Source organism: Rana temporaria, chromosome 9 (genome assembly GCF_905171775.1).
Source record: "Rana temporaria chromosome 9, aRanTem1.1, whole genome shotgun sequence".
Taxonomy (NCBI): Eukaryota; Metazoa; Chordata; class Amphibia; order Anura; family Ranidae; genus Rana; species Rana temporaria.
The window spans coordinates 129,811,367-129,830,604 of record NC_053497.1 but is presented as its reverse complement, the minus strand read 5'-3'; the positions used below and the strand labels follow the sequence as shown (position 1 = coordinate 129,830,604).

The window sequence follows — 19,238 nt, the reverse complement described above, 5'->3', positions numbered from 1 at the left end:
TCCCCTGGTTTCCGCTTCCCCCCCCTTTTTTTTCATCTTTTCCTCACCTTGTGCTCTCCTTCCCCTTCTCCCCCCTTCCCTTTTCACACATCTCCCTCCCATCCTCTCATCCTCACTTCCGCACACATTTTATCATCACATCACCCCTCTCTGGCTTTACACCACTGCTCCCCCTCACTTACATACCTGATTCCAGGCATGTCTTCCATTCCCTTTTTCACTCACTTCCACTCACTTAATATGTTTTATGTTTACTTTTTATATATTTGGTTTCCTTTGGTCACCCCCTTGTATCACTCCCATATGCCTCACCAATAGTACACTTCACTCTTCCTTACCCACCCTCACTTGCCCCTGTCCTTTGGTTATCTATATCAATTGTCTTAATAATTACCGACATCCTCTCTTTACCATTTGGACAGTTAGTCCATCCATGGCACGTCCCCCCATGTCCGCCGCGGGGGATTCCTCATTTGTGGTACCTTCAGTGTCCCGGGTCTATAACGGGCTTTAGGCAAGCAGCTTTGATCAAATGTTCCCCTCATTATACACTGGTTCTTGTTTTTATGTATGAGATTGTATTTCTGAATTTGTTCATTGTATAGTTCTCTGATTAAATTATCAATCGTTTGCAGACATTCTCCTGACAAATCGGTTCACACCACTAGTAGAGATGCCCTTCGGGACCCATGTCCCATTTGTTTTTTTTCCCCCACCTGGGGATTCTTCTATTGGTGATATGCCACCAAATGTTTTTAATTATATATGAATGTTATTGTCGATTATTTTTTTATTAATAAAATTGAGTTATTTTTTTACATATGTGCATTTATATCTTACTTTATTTGCTTATCTGTACCGCGATAGTCCAACTGTCCGCAACCCCCCTATTTTTCGGAGTTTTGATTCGGGGACCAATCCTCCGATCTCTATATACAAAATTTTCTGGATGATGGTACGACCAATTCTATTTTTTATTATCTATTTATTTGCCAAGAGGCATTTTTTCACTCCAAGGCAGTCATGGGGTCCCAAACTATTTCCAAAAGAAGCATCCAGGGGTCTTGTGGACAGCCATACAAGTAGAAGACCAGATTACAATGCCAGATGGAAGGACCAAAAAAGCTCTCATCAGGAGGGAGATAAAGAGGAAAACAAGACTCCACATGGTGTAGACCAAAAAGGTAGGTTTTATTGAATGAAAACCAAAAAACATCTGTAATAATAAAATTTGTGATCACAAAGATAAATAAGCATATGCCCCTGTTGAAGTCTATTTAGACAACGCGTCGGGCTTGGCTTACCGCTCCCCACATTGCTTTTTTATCTTTGTGATCACAAATTTTATTATTACGGATGTTTTTTTGTTTTTATTTAATAAAACCTACCCTTTCGATCTATACCATGTGGAGCCTTTTTTTCTCTTTATCTCCCTCCTGACGAGAGCTTTTTTGGTCCTTCCATCTGGCATTGTAATCTGGTCTTCTACTTGTACGGCTGTCCACAAGACCCCTGGATGCTTCTTTTGGAAATCGTTCGGGACCCCATGACTGCCTTGGAGGAGTGCAGATCCTGTCTTTCTCTGCTTGATTGACTAAATGTTACCAGTATTTGAGTCCACCTTTTCTGGTAAGAGTATACAACCCTACGTTTACGGTAGAAGATACATTACCTTGATCTTATCACTGGGTTTCACTTCTGAACAACAACTCTTCTTTGTTGGACTTTGTGTTCAGTACACAGATTTGTTCATTTATTATTATTTTCTATACACATGCATGTTGTATTATTGTTATACATTTCCACACAATTTGGAGATTTGTGTGTAGCAATAGTTGTTATACTTAATAGTGCATATCTTTTTTTTTTTTTAATCGGAAAGATGTTTATTGATCATAGACAAAAAGAACAAACAGTACAACTTTGCAGTGCATAGACAGAGGTTGAATCCATCAAAGCGTACAGCATACTTGAATAGACATTTGTCTCTCACTTTACCCACGGACACCATCCTCCCCCCTCCATCTGATATACATGCCATCCCGCCCCAATATTATTAATGCAGCTTACAGACCTTCAGGACATCAGAATTGCACCTGTTTACAGACACCTTAGAAGTCTAGTCATGACAAGTTCCCTGGGACTCAAGCCCGGCGTATCCAGCCATAACTCCCATATTTTCTCAAACCTGCTCGGGCACCCTCTATGCTGATAAATATATTTTTCCATTACGAACGCATTTCCCACGTGGGTAATCCATGAGGAATGAGCCGGCGGAGAGGCAGACTTCCATCCCATTAAAATCAATTTCCTAGCCTGGAACAGTACTCTGGAGATAGCTACCCTGGTCAGCTCCTCGGGAACCACATCCTCCAGCACCCCCAATAGGCAGCATATAGGGTCACACAGACGTCACACAGACATCTCATAAAGCTCAATTGCCAGGCAGTAGATTGTTTCACGCTATGCTGAGAAAAAGTACTGCGTGCAGTACTTTTTCTCAGCGCACCTTGCCTGTACACCACAATGCAGTGGTGCAAACCCAACACACAGACATGCAGTGGGACAGCACTGGAATAGTGGCCCAGCCAGTCCCACTGCATCTAATGTGCAAATGACCTTTAAAAAAAATTGTCCTTGAACTATTATAGTTTCCATCTTTTTTTTTTTTTAATCAGATACCAAGGCATTAATCACATGGTTTTAGCTTAAGTGGCATAGGGGACTAGCATTCAACCAGTCTAAAGCTGGCCATAGATGGATCCAAGTTCAGCGGGGACTGGCCGAATTTCAATCCCTTTATGGCAGTTTCTGCTGAACAGAAGACGATCACAACAGGTTGTGGGGAGAATTTTCATTCGATCAACAGCTGCAGCGCTGATAAGTGTTGTCAGATCAGCACAGCAGGGGAGATTCCTCTATCCTCCTCGTTTGTGTGGATGGGAGAACCAGTTTTATTTTTATTTTTCCCCATCCAGCCCTTTGGCCGATGGGCAAAATAAACAACCCATCTATGTCTAGCTTCAGTCAGAGTATAAGCGCCATTGGTTTTGATGTAAACAGTTTTCTGGACTGTGGAATATATTTGCAGTAGAAAAAAACGTTATTACTAGAAAATACATGGTGTGTTTTTTACTTTCTTTGCAGGCAGCCATTTTAAGTACCAGACTGAACCTGCAACCAGATCTGGACCTGGAACAAGTGAGTGGATAACATGCTATTCTAGTTATGGCCCATATAATATCTGGGTCTCCAATTGCATGACTTCAAGTGATACTAAAGTGATGTAAATGTTTTTGTAATAACAAACCTGCTATACATACCGGCTCTGTGAAATGGTTTTCGGGCCCCCAGTCGAAGCTTCTGGCTTCTTCCCCCTGCTGAATGCTCCTATAGAAAGTGGCACTTGTGCATGCTTCCTCCTGAGCCTTGTGTGTGTGTGTGTGTGTGTGTGTTGGCCCCACCCCCCTGCTCTCCGCTCTGTCCTCACTGGCTGTGATTGACAGCAGCGGGTGTCAAAGGGAGAGAGCCGAGAGAGCAGCTGCTCTTGTGCACATCACTGGATTAAGATTGGTCTCAGGTAAGTGGGGAGGGAGCTACATACTAAAGGTTTTTTACCTTCAGCCTTTAGAATCACCTTAAAGCCAAACTCCAGCCAAAATGTTTGTTCTTGTTTTGAATACATTGAGGAATGGGTAGAACTTCTTCCAGGCGTTTGTTGCTGTCTGTAACAAAAGCTGTTTTCTTAACCTTTGCGACACCAGGACAAGGATTGGGAAGTATGTGTGTCACCAGGACAGGAAGTCACATACAGCTACCTAATAAAAGTTCTATCTCTTTCTTGCTGTGTTCAAAACCCAAAAAATAAAATTGTAATTGAAGTGGGGCTTTCAGGCACCCATAGAGATATAAGGTGATTTTGCCTGATTGATGTGGGAAATGATAGGTCTGTGTGCGCTGTATAACTTTTGCACAAACCCCAGTCTTGCAGATCTCTGGTATAGATTCTTTGGTTTACCTTTTCTATGCATATGCCCAGTGCTGAGGATACCTCCTCACTTCCACTATGTTAAAGTTTTGCACAAAAAAATCCATTTTGGTATAGAGGTCATCCTCCCCCAGATGTCCAAGGCTAGCTGTAACATGGCAGAAATGGACAGATCTTTGTCTGAAAAGAATGAAAGAGACACCTACCCATCTTTGTATCTAGCTTCAGAGCCCTAGCCCCAGCCACAAACTATTTAACTAACCCTTCAGTCATTTTTTCATCTTTCCATCTATTAAATCTTCTGCCCTTGTTGTTTTATCTTTTGATAGTAAAACATTTATTTTCTGCCAGTAAATACATTATGCAGCACACTTCCTGTTTCTTGTTTGATCATTGGCTTAGGCTTATGACATCATGCACAGCGCTCTCTCTCACTCTAGTGAGAGTTTGCCAGGAAGGGAGGGTGGATAAGTCATAAGAGGACCAATGAAAGCCACAGAATTGCAGGTGTGCCTCTGTGTAACTCCAGGAAGTGAACAGGCAGCAGCTTCAGCTGCCCACAGTTAAAATGGCAGCAGCCAGATTTAGTGGAGGGAGATTTCTGCAGCATATTTAGCAAGTACAGAATCACAGTATATATAATATAATATGCAAAGTTGTTGGAGGGAAGCATCAGAATGGCAAAGATGTTTTTATTACAAATGATGTGAGCAGACTGCAGTTCCTCTTTAAGGTGTATAGCAATACTGGCGTTCTTTGTTTATCACAAAATATGTGCTTGTGCAGATGTTTTCCATCAAGTACACTAAATGCACAAAAATGTGCACAGATGCGTATCAACTCATGGTTGTGTATGCAATTGAATAGAGAAGCTATGAATAATTTCCTGGTTATAACCCTTTCTCCTGAAATATTCCAATAAACAACAGAAACACAGCACATGATCAAAACAGATTAAAGTGGAATGCAACTAAAAATAGCAGGGGTTTAGAGTGATTTTCATTCACTTCCTGTCATGTCAATGAGACAGGAAGTGAGGGGCATTCTTGTCAATGGGGAGTCAGGGGTTAGAATTATTTTGCTTAATGTATAGCTGGGATGTGCCCTGTAATGGTCTTTGGTCTCTTTTATTCTACAGATGTGTACCCCCTTGCTACTAATGGAGAGGTTTAATCTTGTGGAGGCATATGTTGCTGGAAACACAGAGCTGCAAACTAAACTGCTCCAGATGTTGGACCGATGGAGCTTATCCAGATTTAACCCCAGGAAACTAAGCAGGTAGGCACGATTTAAATTTTGGTTTTCTTAGATCTCCAAATTAAGCAAATTCTTCTTTTTCAGACTCTATGCTACTCCCCCTCCACTCTTTTTACTTCCGACACAAGACTTCCGATGCCAAGAGCTATCCTGAATATCATAGTTGCACAAATTCTTCAACGTTCACAAAATCACTTTTTATTGGAACAGAATCTTGACAACCTGCCAGTCCTCTAATGCAAATACACAGCAGGTGTTTATTAGCTGTTGGAAACCTTTTAATGGGGTTGTAAAGGTTCGTTTTTATTTTCTAAATTGGTTCCTTTAAGCTAGTGCATTGTTGGTAGAGCTGCACGATTCTGGGAAAAATGAGAATCACGATTCTTTTGCTTAGAATGAAGATCACAATTCTCAAAAAGGCCATTAAAGGGGGGGCATGTGAGGAGTGGACTTATGCCTTGTTTCCACGGAACGGTTTGGGTCAGTATGTTTGGAACGGTTTAGAATGGACCGGTCTATTCTCGTGAGTGTTTCCACTGCAAATCGGAACGTCTGGACCATACAGGATTTAGGAAAAATGCCTAGCGCGTCCACCAATCAGTGAGATGTATTTGTAGGTCCGCCCTAATGGAACCGTTCCATTTCTATGGCCCCACATCTGAAGCAGGACCCAGAATGGTCCGGTACGGTTCGCTTTTATGGCACGCTTTCATAATGGAAACACCAAAAAAGGCGTACCGAAACGTACCGTACCGATCCGCTCAGTGGAAACGAGGCATTAAATTACCGGCAACCACTGTCCCTTATAATATATTATGAATATTACCACAGTCTGAGTCAGCTACCCATTTTATCAATATTGCCACAGTCCGCTCTGGGTAGCTGACTGTGGTAAAATTGATAATATGGGTATCTGACTCAGACTGGCAATATTCATAATAAGTGACAGTGGTTGCCAGTGTTTCAGTGTTGCAAGTCCATTACTCGGCTCACATGCCCCCCTTTAATAGCCTGACTGTCACCTGCAAGGCCTGGGGTAGCTGACTCACTGTGGTCACTGGTGTTCATAATACATGTAGTAGTAAGGCACAAGGAAGGAAGCCCACTCACTCTGTTTTAGAGTCATCGGATCATGCTGCTGGTGTGCAAACTCACACCGCGTGCAGTGCGCACTCACCTCTGATGTGCTGTGTGTTTTCGTGTTTCCCGCCGGCCAAGAAGCGTGGTGGTACCGCCCACACATCATCGACATCCAGTGGCACTGCGCCGCATCACGCTCTCTGATGACTGACGTCAGTTCCGGTTGCTGACATCAGTTTCTACATCTGCCATTTGTGTTCCACGCTGGTTCCGTGGATCCGACGGGCAGATAAAAAAATCATGCAAATCCAGCCTAGAGATCGCGCGGGGTGAATCGAGATCCCGATCTTCTAACGATTAATCGTGCAGCTCTAATTGTCTGAATTTCTCACTTCCTGTTCCTCAGTAAGCTTGCCCCCATCATCCGAGCCATTCTGGCTGGGGGTTAGTCATTGTGCTTGCCCCCTCCCTTGGGACTTCATCCCTGTGAACACAGCGTCTCTCCGCAGGGATGTAGTCCCAAGGGAGGGGTCGAGTACGCTGACTAACCCCCAGCCAGAACGTCTCGGATGATGGGGGCAAGATTACTGAGGAGGAAATTCAGACAAAGTAAAAAAGCATTTTGAAGGGAAATGGAAGGAAAAGGTAAGTGAACCAACAATGCACTAGCTTAAAGGATCCTATTTAGAAAATAAAAAAGAAAGCTTTACAACCCCTTTAAGGCTTTGTTGGCACCTCTAAGGTGCGGCAGAGCATGCACACTTTCCTAAATACTGTCATTTTGCGTTTTAGTGCAGTCTTACTTTAATGAATTTCCTGCATTACGGTAAAATGCTTCCCTCTACTCTCCCCCCACCCCCATCCATCCCTAAACACTTACCTATTGATTTTCAGGATCCAGCGCTGTCCCAGCTGCACCTCTTCTCCCTTCACTTCCTGATCTTACCTTGAGACACAGGCAGCAGCAGAAGCTTTTGGAACTGCCCTACTAAAACGCACTAAGGATTTAATAACTGCTAAAATCAATGGCTACTAAATAATCTTACTACTAGACCTCTCTGCAGCCTTTGATACTGTTGACCACTCGCTCCTTCTCAATAAACCCCACTCCTGGCCTCCAAGGTTCTACTCTTTCCTGGTTCTCCTCCTACCTATCAAAGTGCTCCTTCGGCATTACCCACAATTCCTGTCTCCTCCTCTCCACTACCTTTTTCTGTAGGGGTCCCTCGAGGCTTGGTCACTTAATAACCTTCCAGGGTTTCCAATACCATCTCTACGCCGATGACACCCAAATCTCTCTACTCCTCATATCACGCAGTCTCCTCTTGCATTACTAACTGACATATCAGCATGGATGTTGCACCACTTCTTAACGTAAACGTAATCTCTCTAAAACCGAGCTGATTATATTACCCCCCCCCCCCCCCCGGTGGTGCCCTTCTCCATGAATATGAATATTCCATTAAGATCAATAACACAGCTATCAGCCCCTCCCCAGGGTACTAGGTGTAATCCTAGACTCTGACCTGTCCTTTTGGCCCCAAATTCAATCGCTGTCAAATGCTTGAAGACTTCATCTCCGTAACATCTCTAAAATTTGCTCCTTTTTAACTAATAAAACCACCAAGCTCCTCATTCCATCCCTTGTTGTCTCTCGCCTTGATTATTGCAACTCACTGTACATAGGCCTACCTCTCTTTAAGCTGTCCCCTCTTCAGTCTATCGTGAATGCTGCTGCTTTTGCCAGACTCCTTTACCTTACTAACTGTAGGGATGGACTGGGAATAAAAACCAGCCCTGGAAATGATTTCATACCAGCCCCAGTGACGTAGTGTGGGTTATCAACACCCAAGGAAAAGAAAGTGATTTGCACCCCTAACCTCCTCCCTAAGGCTGCATTCACATCTAGACGGACGAAATCGCGGCGTTTTGTCGCCGCAAATCGCGGTAAAAATAGCGGCGTTTTGTACCGCGATTTGCGGCGACAAAACGCCGGTATTGTCCGCCTAGATGTGTCCCAAGATGACCCCCTCTATGGAGATGATTCCCATCTCCTAGCCGAACGCTCGAAGTCGCCTGAAAAAAAGGTCCGGGACCTTTTTTCACGCGGCAGGCGACAGGCGTCCGGTGTTCGGCGTGGAGATGTGAACCATCTCCATAGAGGGACATCTGTTTTCAGCCCTCTGGCGGCAGTGGCGTAGCGCTACAGGCGTAAAAACGCCTAGATGTGAATGCAGTCTAAATCCCTTCCACTCTTACTCGTAAACCTTTTATAGGTACATTTTGGGATGTATCACTCTTTTCTTTCTTCTCTTTTCTTTCTCTTGTATCTCTCGCTATCCTAATTTTTTTTTTTTTTTTTCTTCATCCTTCTCTCTCTACCTCTGATGTGACAGATGGGGAAATGTGTAGTGTGTACAGTGTGTGTGTGTATTATGTGTGTGTATTGTGTATGTACAGTGTGCATATACAGTAGGTGACCGCGATATTGTGTCAATCTCGCTCACTTTCTCGGCGAGATTGACAACCTACGAGCCCCGTCGCGGGAGCCAGCGCCGAGCTGGCTCGACGCGATAGGAAAAAGCCATCATAAAAGCGACGGGAATCCGACTTGGATTCCCGCCAATTCTAGCCGCGGAATTTGGTATGAATCATGAGGGGGAACTCCACCCCAAATTTGAAATAACAAACCGGCATGGGTTCCCTTAGGTCTGGTATGGATTGTAAGGAGAACCCCCTACGCCGAAAAAAACGCCCACAATCCATACCAGACCCGTATCCAAGCACGCCGACCGGTCAGCAAAGGAGTGGGGACAAGCGAGCGCCCCCCCTTCCTGAGCCGTACCAGGCTACATGCCCTCAACATGGGGGGGGGGTGGATGCTCTGAGGCAGGGAGGCGCCCTGTGGCCCCCCCACCCCAAAGTACCCTGTCCCCATGTTGATAAGGACAGGGCCTCTTCCCGACAACCCTGGCCGTTGGTTTTTCGGGGTCTGCGGGCGGGGGGCTTATCGGAATCTGGGAGCCCCCTTTAATAAGGGGGCCCCACAGAAACCGGCCCCCCACCCTAGGTGAATGAGTATGGGTTTACTGAGGAGGAGCAGGAAGTAAGAAATTCGGACAAAGAAAAAAAACATTTAGAAGGAAAAGGTAAGTGAACCAGCAATGCACTAGCTTAACCTCCTTAGAGGTATTCCAGAGTCTGTCTCGGGGTGAATTTTTCATACCAAAAGTGGTATCCCAGAGCCCGACTCGGGATTGCATTGCAGGATACAGGGGGAAGTTACTTACCTTGTCCCTGGATCCTGCGATGCGTCCCCGCTGTGTGTGCGGGCTCCTCCGCTGTGTCTCCTCGCTCGATTCACAGTGCTGAGTGCCGAGCTCCGTTCCCTGCGACGTTACGACGCACAGGGACGGAGTTCGGCGCCAAATTCTAAAAATTAAACACACAATACACATACAGTATACTATAATCTTACAGATTACAGTACTGTATGAAATAAATACACAACCCCTTTGTCCCTAGTGGTCTGCCCAGTGTCCTGCATGCAGTTTTATATACCGGTAATAAAAACTGTTCTTTCTGCCTGGAAACTGGAGATTGTCCATAGCAAACAAAAAGTGTCCCTTTTATGTCAAAAGTGGTTTTAGAGCAGCTAGAATCAGCGATAATAAATTAGAATGACTTGCAGAATTGAGCAATAGTGATTTGTGGGGAAATTTGTCATCAAATAATAAAAATAATGACAGCGACAATTCTGCAACTGAGTGAATTTCAGTGTTTTTGATTTGATTACATTATTGAATAACTTTTATTATAATTTTTTAGAATTATTATTTATAGTTATCTATTATATTATAATTTATGATTTTGTGTTTCAAACTTTATCATACCCGGGATGTCTACTAGACTCTTGTTTGGACAGATTTAAGTGAGATATTCTTAAGAATTACAGGCCTACAATATAAAACGCCAAATGTCCATGCAAAATAATTGTACTGCTTTCAGCACCTAAAACCAGAAGGAATCATACTGCCAGGGAGGTTAAAGGAACCTATTTAGAAAATAAAAAACAAACCTTTACAATCCCTTTTAAATATATATATATATATATATATATGTATTTTTTTTTTTTTTTGAGTCATCACATACGCTTTGTTCTCAGCTGTCTAAGGAGCTGGGGAGTACAAACAGCAGTACACTGATCTTCCCAGTGAATGGCTGAATGGCTGTGCCCCGGGAGGGGGGGGGGGACCGGGTCAGGACAAGTCTGATCATTGGAGGAGAGCATGCTGAGTTCTCAGCACAGCCAGAAAACTGTCCACACTGTGCTCTCATGCCTATTGGGGCCAGTTTTTCATAAGAACTGGCGGGAACACCAGATATTTTGCACAAATGAAGAAACGAAAAGAGAATAGGATACTTTTTTTCACACAAGTACATGGTACAGCAGACACGCCAGGAATGTTGGGTTTACATTATCTTTAACATCCCCTCTAACTCATAACGCCAAGACTGCTGAACCTCTAAGGCCCCTTTCACACGGACAGATAGAATGGTGCTCTTAGCTACAGATTTTACCGCAGCTAGAAGCACACAATGCTTTCCTATGACATTCACACACTACGGTTACCTGCGGTTTTGTTACCCGCGGTTTTGTGCGGATAGAAAAAATAGAACTGGATGCGTCCAGCTGCGAAATTCCGCAACTTTAGGCACATAACCGCAGGTAACCGCAGTGCACTGTGTCAGCTGCGTTTGGTATGAATCTTGAGGGGGAACTCCACGCCAAATTTTAAATAAAAAACCAGCATTGGTTTCCCCTACAGAGGCATACCAGGCCCTTGGGTCTGCTATGGATTTTAAGGGGAACCCCCGTATGCCGAAAAAAAATCCATACCAGACCCATATCCGAGCAGCAGCCCGGCCGGTCAGGAAAGGGAGTGGGGACGAGCGAGCGCCCCCCCCCCTCCTTAACCGTGCCAGGCCGCATGCCCTCAACATGGGGGAGTAGGTGCTTTGGGGCAGGGGGGCGCCCTTTGGCCCCCCACCCCAAAGCACCTGTCCCCATGTTGATGAGGACAGGGCCTTTTCCCGACAACCCTGGCCATTGGTTGTCCGGGTCTGCGGGAGGGGAGCTTATTAGAATCCGGGAGCCTCCTTTAATAAGGGGGCCCCCTGATGCCGGCTCACCACACTAGGTGAATGAGTATGGGGTACATTGTACCCCTACCCATTCACCTGGCGGAAAAAAAATGAAAAAAAAAAACACACTACACAGGGTTTTTAAAGTAATTAGTCAGCTCCCTTCTTTAGCTCTTTTACGAGGGGGGGCCTTGCTTCTTCGATGTCTTCTGCTGGGGGTCCTGGTCTTCACCGCCGTCTGGTTCTCTTCCGCCGGGGGGGCGCAACTGTGTAGTGTGTTTTTTTTACATTGTTTTTCCGCCAGGTGAATAAGTAGGGGGACGATGTACCCCATACTCATTCACCTAGGGTGGGGGGTCAGCATCAGGGGGCCCCCTTATTAAAGGAGGCTCCCAGATTCCGATAAGATCCCCTCCCGCAGACCCTGACAACCAGCGGCCAGGGTTGACGGGAAGAGGCCCTGTCCTCATCAACATGGGGACAGGTGCTTTGGGGTGGGGGGGCTGTATGCCCCTGTAGGGGGAACCCATGCCGTTTTTTTATTTGAAATTTGGCGTGGAGTTCCCCCCTCAAGATTCTTACCAAACACAGTGCTTGGTATTGACAGGGATCCAAGTCTGATATCCGTTCAATATCGCGCCGCGGGTTAACGCAACCGCAGCTAAAAGCACTGTACAAATGCAGCTGATCGCTGTGCCTGGAGTCTTGAATTCCAGCAAAACATAAACATGCTTTTAGTTGCGGCAAAACAGCCGTCCATGTGAAAGGGGCCTAAGCCTAACACCAGTTACCACTTGTTCTATATACTTAGCTCATGCTCTGCCAGAAGCTTCTGTGTGCCCAAGGCACGCAGCACTGAGATCACAATGTTACAACACCCCTCAGCTTTACAGAGCAGACCATCCAACTGCAAGCCTAATTTCAGCTTTTAGCTGGTGTGCAGTAACTTGCTATTAAGACAGATTTTAGGTAATTTTCCTAGATGAATTGAAAAAAATATTTTGTAGCTTTTGAAGGAATATATAAAGGTAATTATGTTTTTATAATCGCCTTTCAGAGAATACAAGGGTCTTCCACTTGTGAAAACAGACAAACTTAACCCCAAGACTATCACTAAGTTGGCGTTTCGGCTGCTTCAACTCTACAAACTGGATCCTGGTGAGTGGGGGGTGTTCTGGATGAGGTGACAGTTACCATTAGGGAACCGCTCCTTATTTCTATGCACGCTCGCCGTTTCTAAAGGTTGTCCCAGTGCGCCTGCGCCGTAGTCATCGGTGCCCGTCTTTTTTGCAAATCTCTCCTAAACCGTGTAGGTTTAGGAGATATTTCTTGTAAGGGTTTACAACCACTTTAAGCGCTGTGCAAACTGTTGGCGCTATATAAATCCTGTATAATAATAATGTAAAATCAATGAAGTTTATCAGCCTTGAAGTTTTCTGCTGATTACTAGTGTCAGTTTTGCATCTTGTTTCATCTCATATAAAATATTCCCGGTATGTGTGAAAAGGTGCTGTGTCTGCCCTAAGGGTAGAAAATGCTGCTTCTGGGATTTCCAGTGCTGCTTATCTAGCCTAAAGCTTAAAGCGGGGGTTCACCCAAAAATCAACTTTCTGTCACTAGATCCAGCATACTGCTGACATCTGCAGTATGCTGTATTTTTAAAAAAATGTTTTGTACTTATCATTTTAGCGGTCTTTCTTCTCCGGCACCGAGCGGCGTATCCTTCCGGGTATAGGCATTCCTAAATCAAGCGCAGTTGATTGACGGGCTTGGATAGCGCGTCACGCCTTCTGAAAATAGCCGACGTGACTCTCTGCAATTTACGGCGCCTGCACAATCAGCTCTACACGGCAGGCGCAGGCGCCGTAAGCAGCCGAGAGTCATGTCGGCTATTTTCGGATGGCGTGAGGCGCTTGATTTAGGAACGCCTACTCCCCGCAGGATTCCCCGCTCGGAGCCGGAGAAGAAAGACCGCTAAAACGATAAGTACAAAAAAAAAATCCAGCATACTGCAGATGTCAGCAGTATGCTGGATCTAGTGACAGAAAGTTGATTTTTGGGTGAACCTCCGCTTTAAACGCTTGGTCACATGATCTCTGCTTAAGGGGCAGTCCTCACTGACTGATCCTTTCCACCAGCAGCAGTCGTGTGGTCAAAAAAAAAAACATAGCTTTTTGTTTTGTGCAACAGGCACTGGAGACAGCATGGAGCATCACTTTCCCCTGTATTCAAAGCAAAACTTTATTACAGAATTATGCCAATTAACCACTTAAGGACAGGGCCTATTTTTTACACTTGGTGTTTATAAATAACGTTGTTTTTTTTTGCTAAAAAATTACTTGGAACCCCCAAACATATATATTTTTTTCAGACACCCTAGAGAATAAAATGGCGGTCGTTGCAATACTTTGTCACACCATATTTGCGCAACGGTCTTTTTTGGGGGAAAAATATACTTTTTTGAATTAAAAAATAAGAAACCAGTAAAGTTAGCCCAATATCTTTTTATATTGTGAAAGGTAATGTTACGCCGAGTAAATTGATACCTAGCATGTCACGCTTCAAATTTGCGCCTGCTCGTGGAATGGTGACAAACTTTGACCCTTAAAAATCTCCATAGGAGAAGTTTAAAAATGTATATTTCTAATTTCCAGTTTTGAGTTACAAAGAAGGTCTTTTGCGAGAATTAATGCTCTCGCTCTAACGATCGGGAAGATCCCCCACATGTGTGGTTTGAACACTGTTTACATATGCAGGCGTAACATGCGTGAGCACTTCGGAACGGGGCGCTTTAAATGTGGTGTTTTTCTTCTTATTTATTTTACTTTTTAATTTTTGTTTTTACACTGTCCCTGTTGTAAAATGTTTCCCGATCAGTTTCTCAAAGGAGTTCGGTGTGGTTTCGTTCACCGATTCAGGTACAAATTTAAGTGTATGACACTTGAAATTGCACCTGAACCTGACAGCCCTGTACAGGGCTGTGTTGAAAAACAGGCAGCAGCCATCCTGGATATATGTGAACAAGCTCCATAGAAATCCGGTTCGGTTCACATGTTATGCAAATCGGATATGTTTCAAAAAGCATCCGATTCGCATATATGTGAAATCATGTCCAATCAACTGAATTTACCACAGGTGGACTCCAATCAAGTTGTGAAACATCTCAAGGATGATCAGTGGAAACAGGATGTGCCTGAGCTCAATTTTAAGTGTCATGGCAAAGACACTGAATACTTATGTACATGGGATCTTTTTTTTTTTTTTTTTATAAATTTGCAAAGATTTCAAACAAACTTCTTTCACGTTGTCATTATGGGGTATTGTTTGTAGAATTTTGAGGAAAATAATGAATTTAATTCATTTTGGAATAAAGGTGTAACATGCCTTTTAACTAAAAGGATAAGTATTCCAGGCAGATTATGGCAGCAGTTGTTTAGAAAAGCCGCTGGCTGCACTATCTGACATACAAGCACTACAGTGGGTGACCGCGATATTGTGTCAATCTCGCTCCCTTTCTCTGCGAGATTGACCACCTACGAGCCCCATCGCGGGAGCCAGCGCCGAGCTGGCTTGCCGCGATGGAAACAAAGCCGTCATAGAAGCGACGGGAGATCTGACTTGGATTCCCGCCAATTCTAGGTGCGGCATTTGGTATGCATTCCAAGGGGGAGAACTCCATGCCAATTTTTAAATAAAAAACCGACATTGGTTCCCCCCCCAGGAGCATACCAGGCCCCCCCTACGCCGAAAAAACCGACGTAGGGGGTCCCCCTACAATCCATACCAGACCCGTATCCAAAGCACGCTACCCGGCCGGCCAGGAAAGGAGTGGGGACGAGCGAGCGCCCCCCCCCCCCTCCAGGCCGCGTGCCCTCAACATGGGGGGGTTGGGTGCTCTGGGGCAGGGGGCCCCCCCACCCCAGAGCACCCTGTCTCCATGTTGATAAGGACAGGGCCTCTTCCCGACAACCCTGGCCGTTGGTTGACGGGGTCTGCGGGCGGGGGGCTTATCGGAATCTGGGAGCCCCTTTAAATAAGGGGGCCCCCAGATACCGGCCCCCCACCCTAAGTGAATGGATATGGGGTACATCTTCTTCTCCCTTCTTCCGATGTTGACCCGACGCCTCCTCTCGCTGCAATGACGGGAGCGCGGTGTGCATCCGATTTATATAGGCCTCACAGTCCCATCATGCTCCGGTACCTACCCACGTGGGTAGGTACCACGTGGGTAGGTACCACGTGGGTAGGTACCGGAGCATGATGGGACTGTGAGGCCTATATAAATCGGATGCACACCGCGTTCCTGTCATTGCAGCGAGAGGAGGCGTCGGGTCAACATCGGAAGAAGGGAGAAGAAGAGAAGAAGACAACGTCGCACAAGAGCCGGGCTGGCCGCCTGCCAGCCCTGAAGGAGAAGGCACCGGAGAGCGGAGAGAAGAACCGGGGTGCGCCGAGTCAACAGCGGAGAGCGGCGAATATAGAAGAAGCCCCCCAGGAGAGCGGAGAAGACCCCCGAGAGCGGAGAAGACCCCCCGGAGAGCAGAAGACCCCCCCGGAGAGCGGAAGAAGAAGCCCCCCCTGCTAAAAGAGCTAAGGAAGACAGGGGGGGGCCCTGGAGCAGACTAATAAATTATTTTAAAAACCCTGTGTCGTGTGTTTTTTTACTTTAACACTTTGCCTCCAGGTGAATGGGTAGGGGTACGATGTACCCCATATCCATTCACTTAGGGTGGGGGCCGGTATCTGGGGGCCCCCTTATTTAAAGGGGCTCCCAGATTCCGATAAGCCCCCCGCCTGCAGACCCCGACAACCAACGGCCAGGGTTGTCGGGAAGAGGCCCTGTCCTTATCAACATGGGGACAGGGTGCTCTGGGGTGGGGGGGCCCCAGTGCGCCCCCTGCCCCAGAGCACCCAACCCCCCCATGTTGAGGGCATGCGGCCTGGTACGGCTCAGGAGGGGGGGGGGCGCTCGCTCGTCCCCACTCCTTTCCTGGCCGGCCGGGTATCGTGCTTTGGATACAGGTCTGGTATGGATTGTAGGGGGACCCCCTACGTCGGTTTTTCGGCGTAGGGGGGTCTCCTTACAACCCATACCAGACCTAAGGGCCTGGTATGCTCCTGGGGGGGAACCCATGTCAGTTTTTTATTTAAAAATTGGCGTGGAGTTCTCCCTCTCAGGAATGCATACCAAATGCTGCACCTAGAATTGGCGGGAATCCAAGTCGGATCCCCGTCACTTCTATGACGCGCTCGCTGGAATGTGCTTTGTCTATTCCAGCGGGTGCGAGATGTCGGCACCATGTCGCCGAGAATCAGCGCGATGCTGTCGTGCTTGAAACACATTCTCGGCAATATGTACTGTAGATACCAAGCTAACATATCTGTGATATTTCTCAAGAGAAAAACAAGCATTTAAATGTCAAAAATGATTTACAAGTAAACAAAAACTCATATGAGTACTACAGCAAAACTGTTTGCTATTATTATTATTTATTTTGCATAGATTTTTTATGTCATGTACTTTGTTCTTTATAAATTGAATAAGCTCTTTTTTTCCCAGCTATCTGTTCAAATATAATAAACCAGCGTCATATGGGCACCCTGAAATACCTCATGCATAAGAGATTTGTAGAGGTAGGTTTTAGCTATTCGTGGATTTGTAATTTGTGAATTATTTCGAAATATTTAATGTTAAACATCAGATGAAAACTATATATTTTTTAAAATTTTTAAGAGTGAGAAAGGGTTTTTATTGCCGTCTGTGTCCCTATTGAGGAGATCTAATGTCACTATGAGGTTGATTTACTAAAACTGGAGAATTTTTTTTTCAAAATCTGGTGCAGCTGTGCATGGTAGCCAGTCAGCTTCTGACTTCAGTTTGTTCAATTAAGCTTTGACAAAAAAAAAAAAAAAACTGGAAGCTGATTGGTTTTCATGCAGAGCTGCACCAGGTTTTGCTCTCTCCAGTTTAGTAAATCAGCCCCTATATGTCCTGGTGACTCTTGTCAGTAGTATGGGTGGAATCTTCCAATGGGTATTCCTGATCCAGGAATATCTAAAAGATGGGGGGGGTTACATTAAGTTTGTGGAGAGTCCCACCTAGTGCTGTGTCTCTGAAGAGTGAGGTGAGGTCTTCCCAGTGGGGACAAAACAGCAATAAAAGCATAAAATACCTCATTCCCAAGCTAATAATAAGATGCTTTGGCTGGTGTTCACTTTAATCACTTAAGCCCCAGACCATTTGGCTGACCAAAGACCAGGCCAGTTTTTGCGATTCGACACGGCATCGCTTTAAATGACAATTGCGTGGTCATGCGACATGGCTTCCAAACAAAATTTACGTCCTTGTTTCCCCACAAATAGAGCTTTCTTTTGGTGGTATTTGACCACCTCTGCGTTTTTTTTTTGTTTTTTTTGCGCTATAAACAAAATTAGAACAACAATTTTGAAAAAAAATGTTTTCCTCCGTTTAGGCCAATATATATTCTTCTACATATTTTTGGTAAAAAATATCGCACTCATATTTTTGGTAAAAAATATTGCAATAAGCGTTTATTGATTGGTTTGCGCAAAAGTTATAGCGTCTACAAAATAGGAAATAGTTTTATGGCCTTTTTTTAATTATTATTTCTTTTACTAATAATGGCCGCGTTCGGCGATTTTTTATTTTTTTTATCGTGACTGCGACATTATGGTGGACACATCGGACACTTTTGACACCATTTTGGGACCATTGTAATTTTTACAGCGATCAGTGATATAAAAATGCACTGATTACTGTAAAAATTACACTGGCAGTGAAGGGGTTAACCTGTAGGGGGCGCTGAAGGGGTTAAGTGTGTCCTAGGGAGTAATTCTAACTGTTAGGGGGCGTGGCTACGAGTGACATGTCACTGATCACTGTTCCCGATGATGGGGAACAGATGATCAGTGACATGTCACTGGGAAAAACGGGGAGATGTTGTGTTTACACTGACATCTCCCCGTTCTTCAGCTCTGTGACCCGATTTGCGGGACACTGGCGGACATCGAGTCTGCCGGTCCCACGGGCACGGTCATGGAGCTCACGACAGGGACGCGAGCGTGCTCCTGGGGGCACGCACGTAACCACACGGCGGCACATTAGGGGGGATGTACCTGTACGCCCGATTGCACAGCCGTGCCATTCTATCGACGTAAAAGGTCATTCGTCGGTCCTTAAGCGGTTAAGTAATGGTTAAATTTTACGGAATCGATGAATAAAGATCCACTTTTCTACTGGAGAATTAAACCACCTAGCCTTCTATTTTTGGAGGACTATTGGTGAGATCTCTGTGCGGAGTTCCCGATTCTGCAAACGTTCTATGTCCATGAGAGGGGATCCCACTCTCCTGGTTTGATTTTTAAATATATTTTCATATTCTAGAGAATGTAACAGAAGTACCTGGAACACAAAACCCTTCCAGGTGGACAAGAACATAGGAGAAATTGCTGTAGCATCTTGCCTTGTACACACGATCGGAATTTCCGATTTGAAAACGGACAGAATTTTTTTTATCGGATATTCCGACCGTGTGTGGACCCCATCTGACTTTTTTCGGCAGAGTTTAGAAATGTTTTATTTTTTTTTGAGATTCTACGCATGCTCAGAATCGAATCGAGGCATTGAACTTCATTTTTCTCGGCTCGTCGTAGTCTTTTACGTCACCGCATTTTGGATGGTCGGAATTTGGTGTGACAGTGTGTATGCAAGACAGCTTGAACGGAATTCCGACGGAAAATTCCATCA

The 19,238-nt window shown here is 45.1% G+C and overlaps 1 protein-coding gene across 1 annotated transcript in view; it reads left to right on the top strand.

Moving 5' to 3' along the window:
- The window catches only part of EXD3 (exonuclease 3'-5' domain containing 3), a 439,907-nt gene that overhangs the window by 142,047 nt on the left and 278,622 nt on the right, over positions 1 to 19,238 (top strand). Inside the window, exons 7-10 of the mRNA XM_040324501.1 lie at positions 3,148 to 3,201; positions 5,127 to 5,266; positions 12,528 to 12,628; positions 17,031 to 17,104. Coding sequence (XP_040180435.1) covers positions 3,148 to 3,201; positions 5,127 to 5,266; positions 12,528 to 12,628; positions 17,031 to 17,104 — 369 coding nt within the window. The remainder of the gene's footprint in view (positions 1 to 3,147; positions 3,202 to 5,126; positions 5,267 to 12,527; positions 12,629 to 17,030; positions 17,105 to 19,238) is intronic.